This window comes from Aquarana catesbeiana, linkage group LG03 (genome assembly GCF_042186555.1).
Source record: "Aquarana catesbeiana isolate 2022-GZ linkage group LG03, ASM4218655v1, whole genome shotgun sequence".
Classification (NCBI taxonomy): Eukaryota; Metazoa; Chordata; class Amphibia; order Anura; family Ranidae; genus Aquarana; species Aquarana catesbeiana.
This window is the reverse complement of record NC_133326.1, coordinates 547,623,325-547,646,879: the sequence shown is the minus strand read 5'-3', so window position 1 is coordinate 547,646,879 and position 23,555 is coordinate 547,623,325. Positions and strand designations below refer to the sequence as shown.

Below are 23,555 nucleotides of genomic sequence, written 5' to 3'. Positions count from 1 at the left end.
TGTAATCTGATCTCCCTGCCATTTAGGTGTATTTTGCAGCACAGCTATAAATCAGCATCCAGTAATTTGTAGCTTACTCACCAACTACTGGTTTGAAAGAAGTATAAGTATGTTGGAAAATGTTACAATTCAAGGGAGCCACAAACAATTTCTGGACAACTCTGATCCCAATGGGCATTAACACTTTTCTGAGCTACAGAACAACAGGGAATCAGCTGGAAGTTTACAGTCAATGTTTTTATTGGGAAAAGGGTGAAGTTCTGCAATTGCGGAAGACATGGCCCAGGTGCTGGTATGTGTGTGGCCCCGGGGTGGAGGATGGAGGTGGTGACAATACCAGTAAATGTGAGTCAGACTGTGTGTGACTCAGAGATGTCGGATCTGCTAGGTCCCTCCTGGGTCTGAGCTTTATCATCTTCTCCCAATCCTGAGGAATTACCAAGAAATATTCCCACCATGACTATACCTGAACATGGCGCCTATAGGTGTACTCTGCAGGATGGGATTGTTTTGTTTTCAATGTTTTTTTTTAAATTATTTTTCCACAAAGAATAAAGACATCCAAGGGATATTACAAACATTGTGGATTTTCCACTATATACTGTAGATTGCATATGATCAACATCAAAATGACCAAACAAAGAGAAGAAAAAAGACGTGTAACAATAAACTCTACATTTGTAACAAGCTGCGTCATCTACGGGACGACCCTTATCACATAACCTAAACATGTGTTTGTGCATTTATAGACTGTTCTCGACAACCTACAGTCTAGGGACTCTAGCCTTTTAAGGAGGCCAGGATGGGATTGTTTAAAACAAAATAATATTAATAATAATAAAAAATACAAAACAAATAACACTGGGAAGGAATGTCTCTTGTGTCTCAGGAAGAACACTACAATTATAGTACAGAGCCCTCTACTGTGGCCCACCACCTCCTGCTCTGGGATGGCAGGTTGACAAGTCTAGATTGCAGGTTCTCGACCCGCCATCCCAGAGCATCAGTGTTCAGAATTGAGCCAGCGGTAGAGGAAACATGTGGCTCCAGTAGAGAGCGGAGCCAATGTGTCCAGTATAGCTCCGACTCCTGTCGCAGGTGGAGTGATACCAAATGTTCTCTGCCTGGGACAGCAACATCCAGCGATACCTGCTGGGTGATTCCTGAAGTGAAGATTGTCTTTAAGCCTAGGTTCACATTGAAGCATGCTAAATTGGCTGCTATTGTCGGCAAGGGCGACTTTGGGTACGATTTCAATAGACATCTGTGCAGGAACCCACATAGATGTCACTGAAATTGCCCCATGAAGTTGGACTGACATGTGGGTATGAAATTGCACGAGTTCAGCTGAACTTGCACGATTTCAATCCTGCAGCAATGTGAACCTGGACTAAAGGTCAGTTATTTTATTAAAATCACATAGAAATGGGCATATTTGTTCAAGTTCTCCACTGGTAACTCTGGGCTGCTTTCAAACTGATCTGCAGGTGCAGCGAAGTGCACGACACCTGTAGGATATAATAGAATTCTATGGCAAAGTGCAGCTAAGCCGCAGGTGCACTGGGCTGCACCCGGATGAAGGTAAACCGCAGGGCATCAGTGTGAAAGCAGCCTTAAGCCTCGTACACACGATTAGATTTTCTGCAGACAAAGCACCAGACTTTTGACCGAAGGGCGTGTGCCGTGAATTGGTCTTGCATACAAATGGTACACAATTTTCGGCCAACAAACACGAACGTAGTGACGTACTACGAGGAATTTCAGCTCTTGAGTGCCACCCTTTGGGCACCTTCTGCTAATGTCGTGTTTGGTGAGCATTGATTCCAAGCATGTGCGTTTGTACTTTGGACTATTGTGTGACGGACTTGTGTACACATGATAGGAAAATCTGACAACAGACCGTTGTCCGCCAAAAATTTACTACCCTGCCATCCAACATTTGTTGGCGGAAAGTTGGACAACAATTGTCTGATGGAGCGTACTAATGGTCGGATTTTAGGCAAACAGTCTGTCATCACACAATTCCCGGACGAAAATCCGATTGTGTGTACAAGGCTTTAGGCCCCGTTCACACGATCGGTCCAAAAAATGGACAGGCTGACCCAATCAGACCCTCCATTCCCCTCTATGGTGGACTTATGTCTCTTTACACCTGCCTACCTCCAATCTGATCAGTTTGGGCAGATCAGAGGGCCCATAGAGTAGGGCGGGTTGTGTCCACTCTGAATACAAAGGGGACATGGACCTGTCATCTGCCCGCTCTGCTCATTGTGGCCCGCGACTGGTTATCAGGTCGCTTAAGTGTGAAGTATGCAGTGCTGTGTATAATGCATTGTGTAGTGTAGTATACAGTGTTGTGTGTACATTGCATTGTATTGTGTAGTATACAGTGTACTCTGTATGATGAATTGTGGTGTGTTGTGTAGATTTTATTGTGTTGTATACAGTGTGTGGTGTAGTATACAGTGTGTGTAGTATAGTATATATAGTGTGTAGTGTAATGTAGTATATAGTGTGTTGTGTACCTTGTATAGTACACAGTGTGTAGTGTACATTGTATTGTAGTATACAGTGTATTGTGTAGTGTAGTATAAAGTGTATTGTTGTGTACATTGTATTATTGCGTAGTTAAGCATACGGTGTATTGTTGTGTACATTGTATTGTGTAGTATACAGTGTATTGTTGTGTACATTGTATTGTTGTGTACATTGTATTGTGTAGTATACAGTGTATTGTTGTGTACATAGTATTGTGTATTGTTGTGTACATTGTATTGTGTAGTATACAGTGTATTGTTGTGTACATAGTATTGTGTAGTATACAGTGTATTTTTGTGTAGTGTAGTATTGTCTTGTGTTATTTTGCTCAGTTCAGCGTTTTGTTGTACGGGGTAGCGGAATAGTAGGCGGGGTCCAGGGGGCGTGCTCCTCTCTGCCAAGACCCCTCCCCTGTCTCTTTACAAATCCCGCTACTCTACCCAGGTCCCCTCCCTTGGCCCCGCCCCACTCACATTGTCCCTGCACGCTGGAGAGTCCTGGCCCTTCCTTCTGCCCCGCCCCGCTCACATTGTCCCTGCACAGTGGCCTGCTCAGGCCCCGCCCCTGTCCCCGCCCCACTCACATTGTCCCCGCAGCTGGGCGCACGCCGTGTCCGGGCTGGGGGCGCCGTTGGGCTCGGGATGCCCCCGGATGAGGGTCTGGGGGAGCTCCGCTCCTGCTGGCGGGTCCCGGCCATCGCCCACTTCTGCTCTCTTTTCCGCACCGCCTTCCGCCTGCCTGACTTCAGTATAGAGGTAAGTCCTGGGAACAGTGCTTGGGTCGGGGGTGGGGGCAGTGCTTTGCTTACTATAGAGCTTGGGGGGGAGGAGAACAGAGCGAAAAGTTCGCTCGCAATGATGTTGGATTGTTGTGTGATTAGGACGACTTACATCACCGGGGTCTGTACTCCTCGGAGGATTGGTCGGAGGGCGCAAAGTGCTGGGGGGGGGGGTGTAGAGGGGTACATTACTGGGAGTGCCGGGTGTAGTGGGGTCACAGTGACGGGGGATCGGGGGGTAACTGTCCGGGGTGTAGAGGGAGTTCCAGTACTGGGGGTACTTGAAGTGTAAAGGGGTACAGCGCTGGGTATAGAGGAGATAACACTACTGCTGATACCTAAAGTCTAATGTGACGTGCTGGGGGCTTCAAAGATGAAGAAAGGATAACAGTACTGGGTGTGTCTACAGTACATGGGGTAACAGTGCTGGGGTTATCAAGGGTGAGGGGGATTTAGAGTAACCATGCCGAATGTGCCTAGGATCTAGATAGAATAGTGCTGGGGGATACTGGGGTGTAGAAGGTTTGTTAACAGTGCTGAGGGGGATCTGGGTAGTAGAGGGTTTATGGTGCTGGGGGTACTTGGGGTGTTGAGGGTTTCTGGGGTGTAGAGGGGTTGACTGTGTTGAGGGTATCTGGGGTGTGGAGGGGTTGACTGTGTTGAGGGTATCTGGGGTGTGGAGGGGTTGATGGTGCTGGAGGTTTTTGGGGTGTAGAGGGGTTGACGGTGCTGGGGGTGTGGAGGGGTTGACGGTGCTGGGGGTGTGGAGGGGTTGACGGTGCTGGGGGTTTCTGGGGTTTTCTTGGGGTAACAATGCTAGGGGTGTAACAGTACTGGTTTTACTTGGTATAAGGTGACAGCCCCAGCACTTGTTAACCCCTCTATAACCCAGATACCCCCAGAACTGTCTCCCTATACTAAGTACCACCAGTACTGTTACACCCCTAGCACTGTTGCCACCTCTACAATTTAGATACCTCCAGCACGTTTACACCCCCCATACCTCCAGCACCAAACTTCTCTACACCCCAGAACTGTGAATCCCTCTATACCCCAGATAGCCCCAGCACTTGTTAACCCCTCTACACCCCAGATACCCCTAGAACTATCTGGGGTATAGAGAGGTTCACAGTTCTGGGGGTATCTGGGGTGTAGATGGGGTAAACGTGCTGGAGGTATCTAAATTGTAGAGGTGGTAACAGTGCTAGGGGTGTAACAGTGCTGGGGCTATCTGGGTTGTAGAGGGGTTAACAAGTGCTAGAGGTTTTTGGGGTGTAAAGGGGCTCAGTGCTGGGAGTATCTGGTGGTGTATAGGGTAACAGTGTTTGGAGTACATGACGTGTATATGGTAACAATGCTGGTGGGGGTACATGAAGTGTATAGAGTACCAGTGCTTGGAGTACATGGAAGTGTATAGGGTAACAGTTCGGGGGGTTCTTGAAGTGTATAGGGTAGTAGCTCTGGGAATATTGGGGACTGACATTGTGGGTCATGAGGGTATTAGGAGGGGTGATGCTGGTATGCAGCAGACTTGTATTGGCCCAGTCTGGGCATTATCTGTGGGTATATATTCAGGTGTTGGGGGTATGTGGGGTGTAGAGCGCTGACTGGGCCTGTAGACCTCTCTGACGAGAGAAGTACAGTGGGCACTGATTGCCCTGTCCTGGGATGTGTGGGGTCACGTCAGGGTACTTGGCCATGTGGCACCTCCTATGCTCTGCCAATGCTTTCTTGTTTTGGGTGGCTTGTGCCCCTCCCGGGCCTCATGCTGTGGGTGGGGACTGGACTTCTCTCTGACCCATCTGGCTGCCAGACGCTACCAGGCAGCAGTTGGTCCCAAAATTTAGGGCTCCGTCTGTCAGGCTTCATGTCACATCTCCCGTCTTTGTGTCTCGGGGTCATCTTCTACTGTGACTGCACAAATCCCGTTCATCCTGCGGAAGTCTCTGTGGAAATCTCTAAAGCCCCTTCACTACCACCCCTCTCCCTTCTGTCAGCTTCCAGCAGTTATGACATCACATGAGCTGAAGAGTTGTGATGTCATAGGTCTAGCGTTATCTTTGAGCAGACACTTGATTGGGTGTTGTGGTCCTTCTGCAACCTGATGTAAAGCTTTAAAAATATCCAACATTTCCTGCCAGGCCTCTAAAAAGTAGTAGTCAAATTGTTTGCACCCAAAGAGCTTACACTCTAGGCTAGATGTACTTCAGTGATATAAGTGACAGTTGTTTAATGATGGCGATTCACATAATTCGTTACAATGTTTCTCAGTCATTTTATTTACATATATGCAGTGGGAGTCTTGTATCCTTTTCATAAGTATTTTTAAAGCCAAAATATTTCTTCTTTAATTAGTTGTTTGTTTTGTATAGAAGAGTGAATAGATGCAATTCTCTGTCACTTGTTGTCCTCAGAGCTGCCTGGGGAGATTCCCCATACTGAGGTCTAATCCGCTTATATTTTGCCTTCCCTGCCCCCCCCCCCCCATCGACATGCTAATTACTTTTTTAAATAAAGCCTTTCTGTTTTCATTACATGCCTTATTTTAGCCCCAGTGATGTCATCACTGGGTCTCTGTGCTTCACTATTTAATGCAGGCAGATAATGGTTGGTGGGAAGGGTGCAGTGCATAGCTTCCTGAAAATCTCACATCTCCCTGCCTCAACATTCCTCTCGAGCCCTCAGCACCAATACAAGCAGTGAGTTGGCTTCTGAGAAAGTTATGCAAAAATCAAAATGTTTTTCCACATATGGTAAATGCATGGGCATTGAGGAAGGGCTGCATAGTCATACGAGTTACATCTACCTCTCTAACTTACATTGCCTTGGTCCCATAAATGTCCATGAGAGACCTGACTGACCACTGAGCCTTTGCACACATGTCATGATACCCGGGACTCAGCGTATTTATCAGTCAGGGACACAGAGGCTAGTATAAAGGCCCATTCACACTTAAAGTGCTTGTAAACACTTACATATAACCAGTGAAGTGACTGGCCTCAGGTGATAGAGAGATGAAACAAATTCTCCTACACATGTTGTACCTGTTTATCTGCAGTCATCTCTACATCTGTTCAAAGAATTTATACAGCTTGTCTCAGTTTCCAGAAAGCAAGGGGGCAGACAGCTGAAGTTACACTCTGCAGAGCTCAGTGAGAGCTGATTGGAGGGAAAGGACACACCCCCTTCTTACAGCACACAGGAACAGAGCTGAAGCGGTCAATCACAGGCTGTGTGCTAGAGCTCCCTCCCTGGTCACTTTTTTCTCTTGGTGTCAGAAAAACTAGTCAGAAGTGACTCATGTTGATAGCAAAGGAACGAAGCAGCAGACAGAAATGACGCTTGGTACTCTAGATTGAGACAAGTACACACTATATAGATATGCTTTGTTCATTTTTTTTTTTTAATGTCAGAGGTTTATTACCATTTAAGCTTTTTGTTCCTGTGCATTATGGCACATGCTTTTATACGCATTATGGCACATGTTAACGTACATTGCATTAAGGGAAACTTGTCATTATGAACACACCATGATGGTTAATGACCAACCACAATGCATGTTGTACAGTGCCTTGGGCTCTACTGTACATTGGGGTTGATTTTACTAAAACTGGAGAGGGCAAAGTCTGGTACAGTTGTGCATAGAAACCAATCGGCCCCCATGTGGGTTTTTTTTTTTTTTTGTCAAAGCTTAATTGAACAAGCTGAAGTTAGAAGCTGATTGGCTACCATGCAGAGCTGCACCAGATTTTGCCCTCTCTAGTATTAGTAAATCAACCCCCATGTGTTAGGGCAGCATTCATAGGGAATGTCACAACAATGCACTACACATAGTGTTCATTGTGCAGCACCCAAGTGTGAATGGGCCCCTAGTTGCTTTATTGATGTCTTTAGCTCAGAGACTTGGGCCTGCAGGCAGTGCGCTTTGGTGGCGATTAACGGGTTCACACCATGGTCCAAAGGGGTGATTCTAAATCTCAATGGAAAACTTTTTGTTCGTCCTCCTTTAAGGACAGGGCAAGAACATGTACAAATGCGTGGGGACATATTTCACATTTGGTGGTTCATGTGTACAAGGGATCTTTGTTGTTCAAAAGAAAATTGATAATCATTCCAGTATATTGATATCAGTGTAAGAGGGTTGAAAAAAAATATGCAAGTTGCGTATATCTCAAGACCACATGTTTATGTGGTCCTGAGAGTTTGCTGAAGTGTGCCTTTTCTCTGTCGTCAGTTGTCCACGAAGGGTTAAGCCGGCGGAGTGTGGGGCTGTCCTTGCTCCCTCCCGTGGCTCTCTTTTGGGATGCAATCTGCTGGATGTAATGGAAGGGTTTTGTTCTGGGTCCTGTTGATAGTTGGTGGAGGGGGGTGGGCTGGGTGGATGGGCTTTGGCACTGGGGGAAGCCCCTGTGTTTGTTTTGTTCTGGCCACTTTGTGTCATCTCGGGCCAGCACTGCTTCTGGGAGGGGGACAATATGACTGAGCTGGGGGACAGGGATGTGCACAAGTTGCACTTTGCATTAACCCGTTCAGATTATGACTTCACATTTTCCCTTTTAACTTTTTCCGAAGCTGCAACAATTGTACCATGAGATACAAAGTTGTGAGCCCCCACCAGCTGTGGGAAAAGCCAACTATGTCTGATTGTTAGATAAAACTCTAAACAGATAAGAACCTGTTCACACTCGTCTATTGCATTGAAAATCCAAACCATTGGCTGTTTATGCAGCTGGTATGCTGCATAGTCTTTGCATCAATACTCCTTAAACAGGTTTGTTGGAGTAGTGATAAGAAGAGCATTTTTAGGCTGTCTATGCCATGGAAAATCTCCATGTGTGGACATCCAGTAATGCACACCTGACCGTCACACCTGCATGAGCTTGTTGGATATCCCATTCCAAAGCCGTGGCCAGTGATATGATGTTGCACCCCACTGCCTCCACTGTTTCTGGGATGGCTTGCCACAAAATTGTAGAGGATGCCTGTGGGAATTTGTGCCCATTTGCAGGGTGAGGTCCTGATGTTGAATGAGAAGAACTGGATAGTAGTCAGTGTTCCAATTCATTACAAAGGGTTTCAGAGGGGTTGAATTCCTCCACACCAAACTGGCCAAACCATGTCTTCATGGAGATTGCTTTGTCATGCAGGAAGAGAAGTGGACCTTCCCCAAATTGTCTTTGTTGCTGTAGTATTACAGTACCTTCCATGCCGGTTCACACATGGGCGGCTTCAAAGTCGCCTGACTCTAAAGCCGCCGCGCACAGCTCGACCTCAGCGTGGCCTGCAAATGACTCTTTAATAGAAGTCAATGCAAGCCGCTCCGAAGTCACCCCAAAGTAGCACAGGAACCTTTTTCCTAGGTTGGAGCGACTTGAGTCGCTCCTATTAGAACGGTTCCATTGTACTGAATGGAGCGCGACTTGTCAGGCTGAAAGGTCGCCCCCTGTGTGAACCTCCTAAACTCAGTCTTTGGGAGCAGGGTCCACATACTTTCAGCCATATAGTGTATAATGTGTATTTTAGGGTAAGTACCAATACTTTTCCTCAAGTACTCGCCTGGGCTCACACAGGCACGTGGTTCGGACAGGAATTGCATCACATTCCTGTTAAAATCACATGCGATTCTTTGCAGTGCAATTTAAGCCCATTCATTTTGTATGGGCTCAAATCGCACAGTGCCACGCGAAAAAGATATCGTTTTAGATATCAAGTACTCATGCAGATGCTTAGTATCGGCACTGGTATCGGTAATTCCCTAGTGTATTTTGCATTAACACGACAGTTAGGATTTTCACATTTCCTATAAGGTTTCGAGACAGTCCTCCCGTTTGTGGCATGTAAGTGATTGTTTTGACAAGCTATCAGGATGGTGCCCATGGATGCTGCTGTTTGGAAAGTGTAGAGCTAACTTTGTTTTCCTTCACAGCCTGTAATTGGGCGATGGGCTGGAATATTAGATGCGCATGTTAGGTAACGTAGGGTCTTTCTCTTCCAGACATCAGATCCCTGTGTGTATGGCCAGCTGTAGTGAAGTCATTATAGCCTCTTGTCAGTTGGCAGGGTGATGCAGCGTCTCTTTGTAGTGTTAATGTGGTTGGAGGAGCCTGAAAAACTTCACAGGGAGGGGGCCGTGTAACTGTTTGCTTGCTGGAGCCAATTACCTCTTGCAACAAAAAGTTTAACTTTTCCACTTTGCCATATTTTATTGCCTGAAAGGTCTGACCCCTCCTGGGGCACTGAAGGGGCTTCTTGAAGGTTCTAGCTCTCATCAGTTGTGCTGCATTTCATTTTCTAGCACAGGGGTAATGCTTGGAAAAAGGAATACGTGTGTGTGTGTGTTGTGTTTTTTTGTTTGTTTTTTTTTTTTTTTTTTTTTGTGCTCCATTCTAATGGACCATTGCAAAGCTTTGTGAAAAAGGCTTTCGTTTTGGGTGTATTGACATGCAGCTTCCACGTCGATTCAGATTAAAAAAGGCATCACATTTAGACGTGCATGGCAGCCCAAATTGTGGAGATGGTGATGGCAAATTTTGTTTCTTAAATGTATCTGTTCACACTTATTCAGGTTGTGATTGATGCATTTTTTTTCCCGCATGCATTTTTGGGAGGTGTCGGAGGCGAGAGAAACCAGCAGATGCATCAAAAACTGCGTTTTGGCGCATTTCCATTAGTCTATGGCAGTGTTTCTCAACTCAAGTCCTCAAGGCACCCCAACAAGTCATGTTGTTAGGATTTCCCTTAGATGAAATAGCTGTGGTAATTACTAAGGCAGTTAAACTGATCAAATCACCTGTGCAAAATAATGGTAAGCCTGAAAACATGACCCGTTGGGCCACCTTGGGGACTGGAGTTGAGAAACACTGGTCTGTGGAACCAAAAACACAATCTGCTGCAGGAAAAAAGTCCCTGACCCATTCCAAAAAAGGCACCGGTGGGGAAACGCCCAGATATGAATGTGACCCATAGGAAATCATGTTAAATGGACTGTAGTGCGTCTCTGCAAAACTCAAAATGCGCTGAAAAATACATAGGTGTGAACCAGGCTTTAGGAACGTCATGTACATAGGCAGTTGCCTATTAACCAGGCCATATTCACACTTATGTGCACGCTATCGCGTGTTTTCATGCATCGACACACATTGCTTGTGAATGCTGTACGTGTTTTGTTTTTTTTTTTTTTGTATGGCCCTAATAATTTCCAACAGCCCCCGAAAACGCATCAATAAATTCACAACTTTATTTTTTTTACCAGCATTGCACCACAATGCATGCAGTTCAGTTTGATGGAAAGTGCAACTTCTTTTTGATGCATGGATGCATTTTGATGGTCCATAAGGAATTGATAGGATCATGCAGAAAGGCACGTACACCAATGTATGCAGGGCTGCTGTTAGAAATCATAGGGCCCTATACAGCCTTCCTGATGGGGTCCCCCAACTCCACCTCTACCCACTGAGGTGCAGCGGAAACAGCAGCACTATCTGCCTATACCCTGAAAATTTAAAATAAGGTGCCCCTCTGCTCTCAACTGTGTCCAATACTTATTTTACCCGCTGTGTATATATAAACTGTTGATGGCACGTTGTATTCACTTATTTTACCTGATAAGCTAGTCAAAACTTATTAAAACGGCTCTGTTTATTGCCAGCTTTGAGGTCCTCCATGCCCGCTATGGCTCTGGTGATGTGACGCTAAAGATCTGAATGGGGATATATTCAAAACCAAGAAGAAATGTATCTCTGTTGTCCATAACTAACCCAACAAATTCAAGCTCTCCATTATTCAAAAAAATAAATAAATTGGTTGGTTTTAGCCTCAAAGCCATTTACTTTGCTATGACTTTTTTGTTTTGGTATAAAATAATTTTTTTGCAAAAAAAAAAAAAAGCTCTTTCTGAAATCTTGATTTATTTTCTGTACATGATGAAAAATCTGTAACTGCAGAAACAATTTGCACAGGCGATTTTGTAAAGTTTTTGAAGTTAATTTCTGGGTTGGGAAAATGTGGCTTTCTTTTTGTTTTTGTCAAAGCGAGGAGAACTTGGTGGGTTTTCCTTGTGTGAGCGGAGGGGATAATCCTGCAGCCAGCCTGCTCCAGCTCTGTGTGTTTTAGGTCGATGTGAGTGCACGCACGTGGCATTGTGTTATGATGGGGATGGACGCTAAGCTCTACCCATTTCATGTAGATGGTTGACGCCCCCAGTGCCCCGAACTCCTCCCCGGTTGATGTAGGGGGGTCTGGGCTGGAGCACAGATTGCTTCTACCATTGCTGCACGTAGCCTGTGCTGCCAGCATAATGAATGTGCGATAATAGCTTTTCTCATATAATGTCAGATCGTGCGATTTTTAGTTTAATCAGTCAAGTTGTCTGAAAATACAATATAAATACACAACACACTACATCACTTCTGAGTTTTTATTCTGTTGTACGAGAATTTTTTTTAAATTTCTTCATTTTTGATCTGAGACTAGCATGCAGAAAAAAAAAAAACAGACAATCATTCGTCCGCTAATCTCATAGTGTGTACCAGGCATTAAGGTGGCCATAAGCATAGCAATTTGTGAGCAATTTTTAGGTATGAGCGTTCATGAACATTTGAATGAAGCCACACATGCAGTGCTGTTCTGCATTTTGTGGTCTACTGAAAATGCTGATGAAAAACACGAATTATCAGAAATAATCTAATGTGAATCCTCTGATGCGCGCATACAAATATTTGATCGATCAAAAGTCATCAACAAAATTCAATCGCAGCCAATCCCATTGAGAGCACACTTGATCGAACTGAATAAGTGAATGTACAATCATATCGATGTGTGGCCACCATTATGCTGGTCATAAATGTTTAGATTTCCTCTTTTGACTCGGCAGAAATATTTAAAGTGTATCTAAACGATCCTTAGATGTGGTGGCTGCACTTGTTTTCTTTTAGGCAGTTTTTCCTTTTTATTTTCCCATGGTGATCCTGCCAGTAACACACTTTGTCCTGGATTTCTGGTAGTGGACAGGTATTTGATGTCTGGGCCAGGGTGGATTTGATTTAAATCCTGATTTAAATCACTAGTAAAATAAAACTTGATTTAAATCATAATTTTTAAAGAGCACCTGTCATCTCTGTTCCGCAGCGGCTCCTCCTCTGACCCGCTGTTGACTCACCGAGAGTCCCATTCACTTTATTGGGATGGCTGGTGATGCGGCAGTGGCACAAGGTGAGGGACGTGGCGGGAGCAGGTTAGTGGATGCCCGCTAACAGGCGCTGCCATAATGGACCGGGGGGGGGGCACCAGAGACACTCAGAAACACTTGGAGAAGCTCCCGCACCTCTGGCCAAATGCGGTACTGCATACCCCAGAGGCTTGAATCCTGCTTGTCTTGCGAGACAACGCTTGCAAACCGAGGCAGGATTTTTAATTTTTTTTTCTTTAAAACCACTCGTATTGTGAAACGCTCGTAAACCGCGTTACTCACATTCTGAGGTTGTACTGTATTTGCTGATTATTATTTATTTATTTTTTTTTTTTCTCAAGTTCACCTTTTAAAAGTGGCAATGTTATTGTGCCAGTCGAAATATTGCAATCCTTTTTTATAAAATGATCGGATCGATTTGTGCAGTTGGTAAAACAAGTTCTTCTTAGATTTAGGTGTATTAGAAGCTTAAATCTGACTTCTAGACGTGAAGGTAGAGTTCAGGAAGCACATGAGGAGCTATGTGGATTCTGGCTGCTGTGGATCTCTGGGAAAGGATAACTTAATTTTTCTTTTATGCACAAAAAAAAAAAAAAAAAAAAAAATCCTTTTGTCTTGGGCGTCCGACACATGTCTGTCCAGAGTTGTGTTTTTTGTTTTTTAGGCTCATTTTCAGCCCTTTTTAACTTTGTAAATGCACAGAAAGCGCTTTGCAACCTTTTGAAGAGAGCCATTTTCTAGGAATGAATGGAACTATCTATCCCTGTGTAATACTCCTAAATATGAACCAATTTACTCCTATGCATGCATTCAAAGAGAAGTGTGGGATTTGGGGAAAAAATAAAAAAACCTTCATACTCCCCTAGGCGGATGCAGCATTGGTCTCCTGTCCCCTCTAAGACGGAGAAATGAGCGATCAAAGACTGCTGATCGCTCAGTTATCTGTCTTCAGAAAGCAGTGACTGTGAGCCACTGGCTCTCTGCTCTGCCCCTCCAGCGCTCACTGGAGCACCAGACTGTGGAGGGAGCGGCTGCCTCAGGCTTTCAGTGGTACATTGAGAGGATGAGCCAGTTGCTGGTCCAATCATCCGGGTGGATCCCAGCATATACAGTCAGGATCTCTCCAGAGCCTGGACTGGCTAAGTGACATCAGCCAACAGCGCACTTTAGCTGAATACAGGTCACAGGAGTGTAGAATGAAGTGCACTTCTATGACACACAGGAGAAATATGTCCAAAAGAGCTTTGGCCCTGCTTCTTTTAGCCCTCGTTCACATTGTACATGGCTTTGAAATCGTGGGACTTCATCTGAAGCCCCACGATTTCAAAGCGGCATGTCTGTGCGGCTTCATGCACAGATGTCTATCGATTTCGCACCCAAACTCAACAAAAGTAGTGCAGCAACTACTTTTGCGAATTGGTGCGGCGCCGCAAAGGCTGCAACTTGTCATGCGATTTGACCTGTCAGGTGTAGACCAATCCTTAAGAAAATCTTCTTGGGCTCTGTTCAGAATGTCTGCACACAAATGGCTTAGAAAACGGTATCACTATCTGATAGCCCAACGTTCCTGCTGCTGCACTGAGGACTTTTTGGTTCTGCCCTTAGTGATTCTCAGCATCCAGGATTTTAGTTTGATTACACTGTTAGTGCAGAGTGTTTCTCATGTTCGCATGTGTTGTGTTGAGGCAGCCTATTCGTTTGAAAGTGAGGAAGGAAAGCACGTACCTGCATCATTCCTTTTTTTTTTTGTTTTGTTTTGTTTTAGTTTTCTGTGTTTTTTTTTGTTTATGCAACATAACACAAAATGCAGCATGTGCATTGTGATACGCTGGAGTGTGTACTACAATAACCTGGACAAAGATCCATACTTAAATGTGCATTGATGTTATCGCAACACATGCACAAATCATTGGGAAGACCTCATCTGGAATATGCATTTCAGTTTTGGGCACCAGTGCTCAAAAAGGATATCGGGGAAATGGAGAAAGTGCAGAGGAGGGCTACCAAACTGATAAGAGGCATGGAGGAGCTCAGCTATGAGGAAAGGTTAGAGGAATTGAATTTATTCTCTTAAGAGGAGATCATCATGTATAAATAAGTGGTCTATATAGTGAATTTGGTGTTGAGTTATTCACTTTCAGGTCATTACAGAGGACAAAGGAGCACTATTTAATTCTGGAGGAATAGAGATTTGAGCTCCCTGGCGGTATGATTATTTCAGATTTTTGCGTCTCAAAGCGGTACAATTATTTTGCATAGAAATTTGGCGTTTTATATTGTAGGCCTGTAATTCTTAGCGATAACACACTTAAATCTGTCCACTAAGAGTCTAGTAGATATCCCGGGTATGATGACGTTTGAAACACAAAATCATAAATTTATAATAAATGAATATAATATAATAATAACATAATTTCCCCACGATTCACTATCGCTCAACTCTGCAAGTGTTCTAATTTACTGTCACTGTTTTCTAGCTGTCTAAAGCCACTTTTGACGTAAAGGGACACTTTTTAGTTGCTATGGACAATCTCAAGTTTCCAGGCAGAAAGAACAGTATATATCATAAAACTTCATGCAGGGCATTGGACAAAGTACTGGGGACAAAAGGGATGTGAAATAATTTCATACAGTACTGTAATCTGTAAGATTACAGTGCTGTATGTGTTATGAATTTTGACTTTTTTTAATTTGCCGCCAGGCTCCGCCCCAGTGCGTCGCGTCGCTCGCAGGGAACGGAGCCCGGCACAGAGAGACTTCGGGAGGAGGACAGAGCCCGCGGACACAGTGGGGGGGACATCGCAGGATCCTGGGGACAAGGTAAGTATACCGTACCAGGATCCTGAGATGTAATCATGAGTGTGGCTCGGGGTTACCGCTAATGGTGCTGAAATGTAACCCCGAGCCACACTCGGGAATATTGCCGGGAGATTAACCTTCACATACAGAAAGGCTTCTTCACAGTAAAAGCTGTGAAAATGTGGAATAGACTACCTCAACAGTTAGTTCTGGCCAGCTCAGTAGATTGTTTAAGAAAAAAAAAGTGCTGGATTCATTCCTAAATGCACAAAATAAAATTGGATACTATTTTTTTAGAGGTAATGCCAGGGATAGTGGATCCAGGGACTATCCGAATGCCCCCTAGGGACATGGGAAGGAATTTTTCCCCCTACTGGAGCAAATTGGATCATGCTTTGTTTTGTTTTTTTAATTTTTATTTATTTATTTTTGCCCTCCTCTGGATCAGCTATGGGTATAGGATAGTGTATATGGAGGTTTTCTATTTGTGTGGTGGTGTTTTTGTGTTTTTTTTTTTTTTTTTTTTTTTTCAACCTGACTAACTATGTAACATGCGTTGCTGTAACTCATTGTAACACAGAGGTGCAAAGCCAGCCGTAATTTCAGTCGCACAATGTCTGTAGTTCAAAGGTCATATTTAGGTGATCCTTTTCCATGTTTGAGGACCACACAAACTGTGTATTTTATAGAATTTAATGAGATATATTTATATATGAGAGAAAACCAAATTGAATTTTTCCTTTTTTTTATTCTTTATGAAATTTTATATTAAAGTGGGTCAGGATATTTATTACAAAATTATTTTTATTTGTAATGATATTGTTAAATCTTGCCACAAAATAACCACAAACAATGTGCAGAAAATGTCAAGATTCCAAAAGTTGGAAAAGAAGGGCGTTCAAAGTTTGGAGCATTTCAATGCTGTTCGCATAGGACCACACAGAACGCAAACCGCAGAGTGCGTACAGTGCCTAACACGCAGCGCTGGCACTTGTAAAAAAACAGCGTTAAAAGGCTTATAAAATGTTAGTCAGATTTGGCTGCCTGACAAAATATCTATAATAGGTACTTACTGTACTGAGGCTTGTTCAGTCAATCGAAATTTCAGCATTTGGATAGCGCTCATATATTGCACATGTTAATGTTGTTTTTAAAAGGCTTTGCATGGTGGAAATATTTCCTGTTCTGTAGGATGGTGTAGAAAAAGTTTGTAAAATGCTTTATTTCCAGAATTGTTTAATATGTCAAGGGTGTGAACCTCGATCGCATGGGTTTCTAGTGTTCTGGCTGTACCTGTTAGGGAAAAAAAATAATTCTAATGCTCCGTCCGACGGAAAATGTTCAATGGGAGCCTTTTTTTCGGGAAATTCCGACCGTGTGTGGGCTCCATCGGACAGTTTCCATCGGAATTTCCGTCACACAAAATTTGAGATCTGGTTCTCAAATTTTCCGACAACAAAATCCTTTCGTGTAAATTCCAATCGCGTGTACGCAATTCGGATGCACAAAGTGCCACGCATGCTCGGAATCAAAGCAGAAGAGCCGCACTGGCTATTGAACTTCATTTTTCTCGGCTCGTCGTATGTGTTGTACATGACCGCGTTCTTGATGTTCGGAATTTCCAACCAACTTTGTGTGACCGTGTGTATGCAAGACAAGTTTGAGCCAACCTCTGTCTGAAAAAAACATGGATTTTGTAGTCGGAATGTCCGATCGTGTGTACGAGGCATTAGAGTACAATATTGGCCAGAACTACAGGGTAAAAACTGTTGCCTGGCAAATAGTATTGTGGGGTACATGACTAGTTTGCCATTAGTAGGGAGGAGATCCCAATTTTCCTCTTTAGATCTTTAGTTATCACTAGAAGGACCACCAGCAGGAGGAAGGAGATCCCAATTCCCTCATTTAGATCTTTAGTTATCACTAGAAGGATCACATGCAGGAGGAAGGAGGTCCTGATTCCTCTATCGGGGATGGCAACCCATTGATTGAGATCTACCAGTCAATCACAACCAGGTAACTGATCACGCCCTCGGCTTGCTGACCCGGTGGTGGCTGCAGGACCTCAAATCCTCATACAAAGCAGTGGGACTTTTTTTTTTTTTTTTTTTCTTGGGTCGGGACAAGCACCGCCCCCAGAGAGAGAAGGTGGCCGCATCTGTCAATACTGCTTCTCTAGTACTGGCTCCGGGCGGCGTGACCTCCACCTGTACTCCACCTCTCTGTATCCCCGCATTAGTTGGCCTGGATTGGGGCCAGCAGCAGCTGCAAGAGACTAAGTAGAAAAGCTCCGGTGTACTGACGGTAAACTCCTCTCCTGTATTATCTTTAAGCTTTTTTGGTCAAGCCAGTGTGTCTTTCAAGTGAAGCCCACACACAATACTAAACAAGTGTCATCAAGGACATAACACCATTAATAACAGGCCAAGCAACTGGGAGCTCAGGACAGTAAGGGCATGTTTACACTTGTGGTTTGGGGGGTGGTAAAACCATACTTGGGCAGTGGTTTTAACCCTCCACACCCCCTTTAACTGCAGTGGCCAGGGGTGTACACATGTTGTGGCCACAGCAGTAATTGTATACCCTATCACGCTTGGTGGGTGTAGCACCCGCCAAGTGTCACCCCCACCTATCTGAAAGGGTCCTGCAACCTTGTGCAGTACAGCAACCAAGAGGTTAAAGCAGGCAATGAGGAGGCATTGTATCATCTCCTCACCACCTTCTTTAACCCCTTGAAACCCACACTAGCGGGGTAGCTTGCACAATGGCTCCATTCACTTGAATGGGTTGCAATTGGTGGCAGTAGCGCCCGCTGAAAGCGCCAAGTGGTATAATCCTGACACGATGTGTAAACCCTTGGCTGCTGCCTCTGCAGCTAAAGGGGATAGGGATTGGGGGTGGTCAAACCAAGGCTCAACCGCAGGGTTTACTTCTCTTTCAAAGTGTGTTATCAAGCTCAGTGGTACAGAGTCCATTACAGAAGTAGGGAGGTGAGGATTCTGGAAAACACTGCGCAAAAATGAACTGTTACCTTTTGAAGCCAGGAAAAAAAAATGCCTTCTACACTCAGGACCCTGCATTTACTAATATCTGGTCTCCCACAATACACAGCACATGGAAATATTTTAGTAAATATAAATTGCTAAATACCTTTTCTCATCAGCGGTATCAAGCAGTCTTGTGACTTCTATCGATATAGATAGAACAGTGCAGCGCTGGACAAATATCACATAAGTGAAGTGTATTGAATGAGTGAAAAATCAATCATTAAATTGTAATAAACAGTATAAATATTAATCAAACAATAAGGTGCTCATAACCTAGCATAATAAAGTGGAAAATAAGTGAACAACAATCAATATACTGAAGTGAAAAATTGAAAAATAAAGTCCATAAACATTGGTAACCAGATGTATATTCTGGGTCAATGTTCCACCGCTGGTGCTGCCCACCACCTTGTGAGAAAAAAATGGAGGCTTACCGGACAGCCTGTAACCACCCTTATTCAGGGGGGTCAAAACAGGCTCAGAAGAAGTGTGTAGACCACAGGGGATATTCCGCAGGGAGCTCTGTCGACGTTCCTCCACCCTCTTTCCTGAACGGCTAGTCAGCAACACCAAGGAATGATACGAAGGATGCGGTCACTGGGGTGCTTCTTTTATGGCAAACAATATGAACTACAGCAAGGTGTCCGCTCCTGTCACATCGTGCTCCGGCTCCTTCTGCCTTTCGTACCCGAGAAACACGGACATAATTCTGCCGCCCCTTTATTTGTGACTTCTATCGATGTCTGGTTAAAGCTTGTAGGAAGAGTTTTCATTCTCTGACTGTCCTATGAGACTGCAGGACCCCTGGCCCACTGTCTGGACAGTGGTGATTGGCCCTGTGCTGATCACATGCACCCTCCAAAAAAAATACACACCAAACTGAGCATGCGCAGAGTGCTTCAAAGGCTCTGTTCTATAGCAGATGCAATGGGGACAGTGGAAGACGGGGAGGGTCAGAGAAGACAGGATAAACAGCCTTTTTACACAATGCAGAGGGTTAAACCCGTAGGTTCTACAGTGAGTATAAAGCCTCATACACACGATAGGACTTTGTACAAACTTTCCCGTGGATTTTTGTACAAAGGGCGTTGGCCGTAAGTTTGTATTGCATACACACGTCAGAATTTTTTCAGCCAGATTTCACCAAATCACATGGTTTTTCAGTGGTAGCTCTTTACCACCACCCTTTGGTCAACTTCTGTATTGCCTAAAATTTTGTTAATCTCGCCACTTTTATCGGTGAGATTGACACCTTGCGAGCCGTTTTCACACTTGTGCGGGGATCCTACTTGGATCTCCACCAATGCCAGGCACTGTGTTTGGTATGAATCATGAGGGGGAACTCCACGCCAAATTAAAAAAAAAAAAAAACTGGCATGCTTTCCCCTCCAAAGGCATACCAGGCCCTTAGGTCTGGTATGGATTTTAAGGGGAACCCCCTACGCCGAAAAAAACGGCATAGGGTCCCCCCAAAATCCACACCAGACCCTTATCCGAGCACGCAGCTCGGCCGGTCAGGAAAGGGGGTGGGGACGAGCGAGCGCCCCCCTCCTTAGCCGTACCAGGCCGCATGCCCTCAACATGGGGGGTGGGTGCTTTGGGGAGGGGGGGCCTGCGCCCCCCCCCCCCCCACCAATCACCTTGTCCCCATTTTGATGAGGGCAAGGGCCTCTTCCCGACAACCCTGGCCGTTGGTTGTCGGGGTGGGCGGGTGGCTTATCGGAATCTGGGAGCCCCCTTTTTAATAAGGGGGCCCCAGATCCCGGCCCCCCACCCTATGTGAATGAGTATGGGGTACATCGTACCCCTACCCATTCACCTAGGGAAAAAAGTGTCAATAAAAAAAACACACTACACAGGTTTTTAAAGTAATTTATTAGGCAGTTTCGGGGGTCTTCTTCTGACTTCGGGGTCTCTCCGGCCTCTTCTCCCAATGTCCGGTTCTACTCCGCTCTCTCCGGCCTCTTCTCCCAATGTCCGGTTCTTCTGCCGGGCTCCTCCGCTATCGTCTGCTCTTTTGCCGCTCTCTTGCTGGCGGTAGCCCAGTCTTCTTCGTCGTCTTCTTCCCTCTTCTCTTCTTCCGATGTTGACACGACGCTCTCTCCTGCTGAAATGCTGTGTGAGCGCCTCGCAATGACTTGTATAGGCATGGGGTGTGGTCACCGGGTGATGTCATCCAATGACCCCGCCCCCTTATAACGTTCCAGTCCCAGCATGCCCCGAGACTGTGACGTTATAAGGGGGCAGGGTCATTGGATGACATCACACGGTGACCACACCCCATGCCTATACAAGTCATTGCAGAAGAGGCCGGAGAGAGCGGAGAAGAACCAGACATCGGGAGAAGAGGCCGGAAAAACCCCTGAAGTCAGAAGAAGACCCCCGAAGCTGCCTAATAAATTACTTTAAAAACCTGTGTAGTGTGTCTGTTGGTTTTTTTTTTTTTTTTTTTTTTTTTTTTTTTTTTTTATTAACACTTTTTTTCCCCTAGGTGAATGGGTAGGGGTACTCATTCACATAGGGTGGGGGGCCGGGATCTGGGGGCCCCCTTATTAAAGGGGGCTCCCGGAGTCCGATAAGCCGTCCGCAGACCCCGACAACCAGCGGCCAGGGTTGTCGGGAAGAGGCCCTTGTCCTCATCAACATGGGGACAAGGTGCTTTGGGGTGGGGCCCGCAGGGCAGCACCCACCCTCCCATGTTGAGGGCATGCGGCCTGGTACAGCTCAGGAGGGGGGGGCGCGGTCGCTCGTCCCCACCCCCTTTCCTGACCGGCTGGCTGCGTGCTCAGATAAGGGTCTGGTATGGATTTTTTGGGGGGGGGGGACCCCCACGCCGGTTTTTCGGGGGGGGGGGGGGGTTCCTCTTAAAATCCATACCAGACCTAAGGGCCTGGTATGCTCCCAGAGGGGAATTCCCTCTCGCGCTCGCTGCAATAGGAAAATGTGTTTTTCCTATTGCAGCCAGTGTGAGATGTACAGTACGCGCAGGAAAACTTCTTGCGGCTGCGTACTGTAGTTTGGGTTTAGTAACACTTTAAGTGTTGGTTCACACTGGTGGGATTATATATGACTTGAGTTGCACGGAATCAGAAAAATTACATTATATTCAGGGTGCTCGTTCACATTAATGCAACTCTGTGGGGTGCGATTTTGAAAGGTTCCTGCGCTTTTGTGCAATTTCAGTGCATTATGGCTCCATAGAAGATACTAACTGCATCCAAAGTTACATTATATAATTACACTGAAAATCGCATCACAGTACTATGAGCTGTGCCTAAGGCTCCATACACACTTTAGGGTAAAAAAAAAACCCAAAAAAAACTGTAATAGCTTTTTGTAGTAAAATGTTAGGAGCGTTGGTGTTTAATTAGCGTTTTTGCAGTAAAATGGGGGGGGAGCTAAAAAAAAAAAATGCTATTCAACGGGTTTAGCAGCGTTTCTGATGGAAAAACGCTTTGAGAAACTCTGCAAAAAATGTTTTGCTGCTCCTAGAAGCTCAAAAAAGGCTAACTGCCTAAAGTAGTGTGCATGGACACATCGGATAACACTACTTGGCTTCTAGGAGCAGAAAAAGATGCTAATAACAGCTTCTAGAAGCTTAAAAAAAATGCTAGTGTGCATTGAGCCTTATACAGGTCTGTATTCACTAATAGGTCATTTAAAATGTATAATTTTCAATGCAAAAAGTAAGGCTCCATGCACACTAGCGTTTTTTTAAGCCTCCTAGAAGCTGTAATTAGCATTTTATTTATTTTTTTGCTCCTAGAAGCTAAGTAGAGTTAGCCTATGTGTCCATGCACATTACTTTAGGCTATTGGCGCATTTTGAGCTTCAGCATCTAGGAGCAGAAAAAAACGTTGTTTTTATTGAGTTTGGCTCCATGCACATTAGTGTGTGTGTGTGTGTGTGTGTGTTTTTGTTTTTGTTTTTGTTTTTTTTGCTTAAAAATGCTGGATAAAAAGTACTGGTAATAGATTTTTGTAGAAGCGTTTCAGGAGCGTTAGTGTTTTTGCAGTGTTTTTTTTTTTTTTTTTTTTTTTTCCTGCTCCTAGAGGCCGAAGCTCAAAACCTATACATGTGAAACCATGTTAAATAGACTGTAGTGCAAATCTGCAAAATGCATAAGTGAATCAGCGGTTTTTGAGCTTTCTTTTTCCTTTTACTGCAGAAACGCTAAGGCTCTTAAACGCTCCTAAAACACTGCAAAAAACGATACTGTAAAAAGCTGTTACCAGCATTTTTAGCTTAAAAAAAACAAAACGCTACTGTGCATGGAGCGTTCAGGTGCTTGAATTTGACTTTGCTTCAGCCTCCTGCAGTACTTGCGCATCAGCCTCCCGCAGTACTGGTGCAGCAGAGTTCAGACTGGGGAGAGATAAAGAGCCTGTCAGTTGTCATGAATTGAACTCACCAGTGTGCTGCTTCTCTTTTCACTGTCCAGTCAGATTAGTGGAGGAATAAGACCTGCCTGACAGTGCTGTGTGGATGTAAAAAAAAAAAAAAAATATATGTAGATAGATGGATTTAGCTTTGAAGTTCAGCTTTAAATTGCAAAGCAGCTTTCATTTTGTGTGTGTGTATATATTATATATATATATATATATATATGCGCCACCAATAACTATGTATCTTGATACAATGTATACAATTACATTTCCGTGATTCACCACTTTTCTCATGAAGAAATGTTTAAAAAAATAGATACATTTTTCAAACTAGCTGAAATATCTTGTTTATGCAATGTGTTTATATGTCACAAATAAGGAGCAACTAATTTTACTCCATTTACTTTTGCTTATACCAATTGGTTAAACGAATAACTATTCAAATGGTGAAATATAGGTAAAAAGTTACTAAGTGCCTATTAAAACGGGTGCTTATGTGAAAAAAAATCAATGTATAGATCTATGCATTCATAATCTTTCAACACACCAATTAAATTATTACTTGTTCCTCTTTAAAAAAAAAAATAGCAGAAATAAAACACCCTTGTGATGTGTCATAAAAAATAAAGTCCATATGAGGATATCTTGTATTGTAGATCAATCATGAATCTTCTGCTTTGGAACAAATAAATGATCTTCCCGCTATAGGTAAAGTAGAAATGCTCGCTTACAGAATCTGTAGGATCTCAAATTATAGAGATCTTAAAGGCTTGTTGCATTCGCCTGTCGGCATCTGGAATAACCCTGTTGTTATTCCATTG

General features: G+C 44.4%; 1 protein-coding gene across 1 annotated transcript in view; it reads left to right on the top strand.

Annotated features, from left to right (window-relative positions):
- Positions 1–3,118: 3,118 nt before the first annotated feature.
- Positions 3,119–23,555, top strand: part of CECR2 (CECR2 histone acetyl-lysine reader) — an 86,244-nt gene continuing 65,807 nt past the window's right edge. Inside the window, exon 1 of the mRNA XM_073621566.1 lies at positions 3,119–3,293. Coding sequence (XP_073477667.1) covers positions 3,180–3,293 — 114 coding nt within the window. The 5' untranslated portion in view covers positions 3,119–3,179. The remainder of the gene's footprint in view (positions 3,294–23,555) is intronic.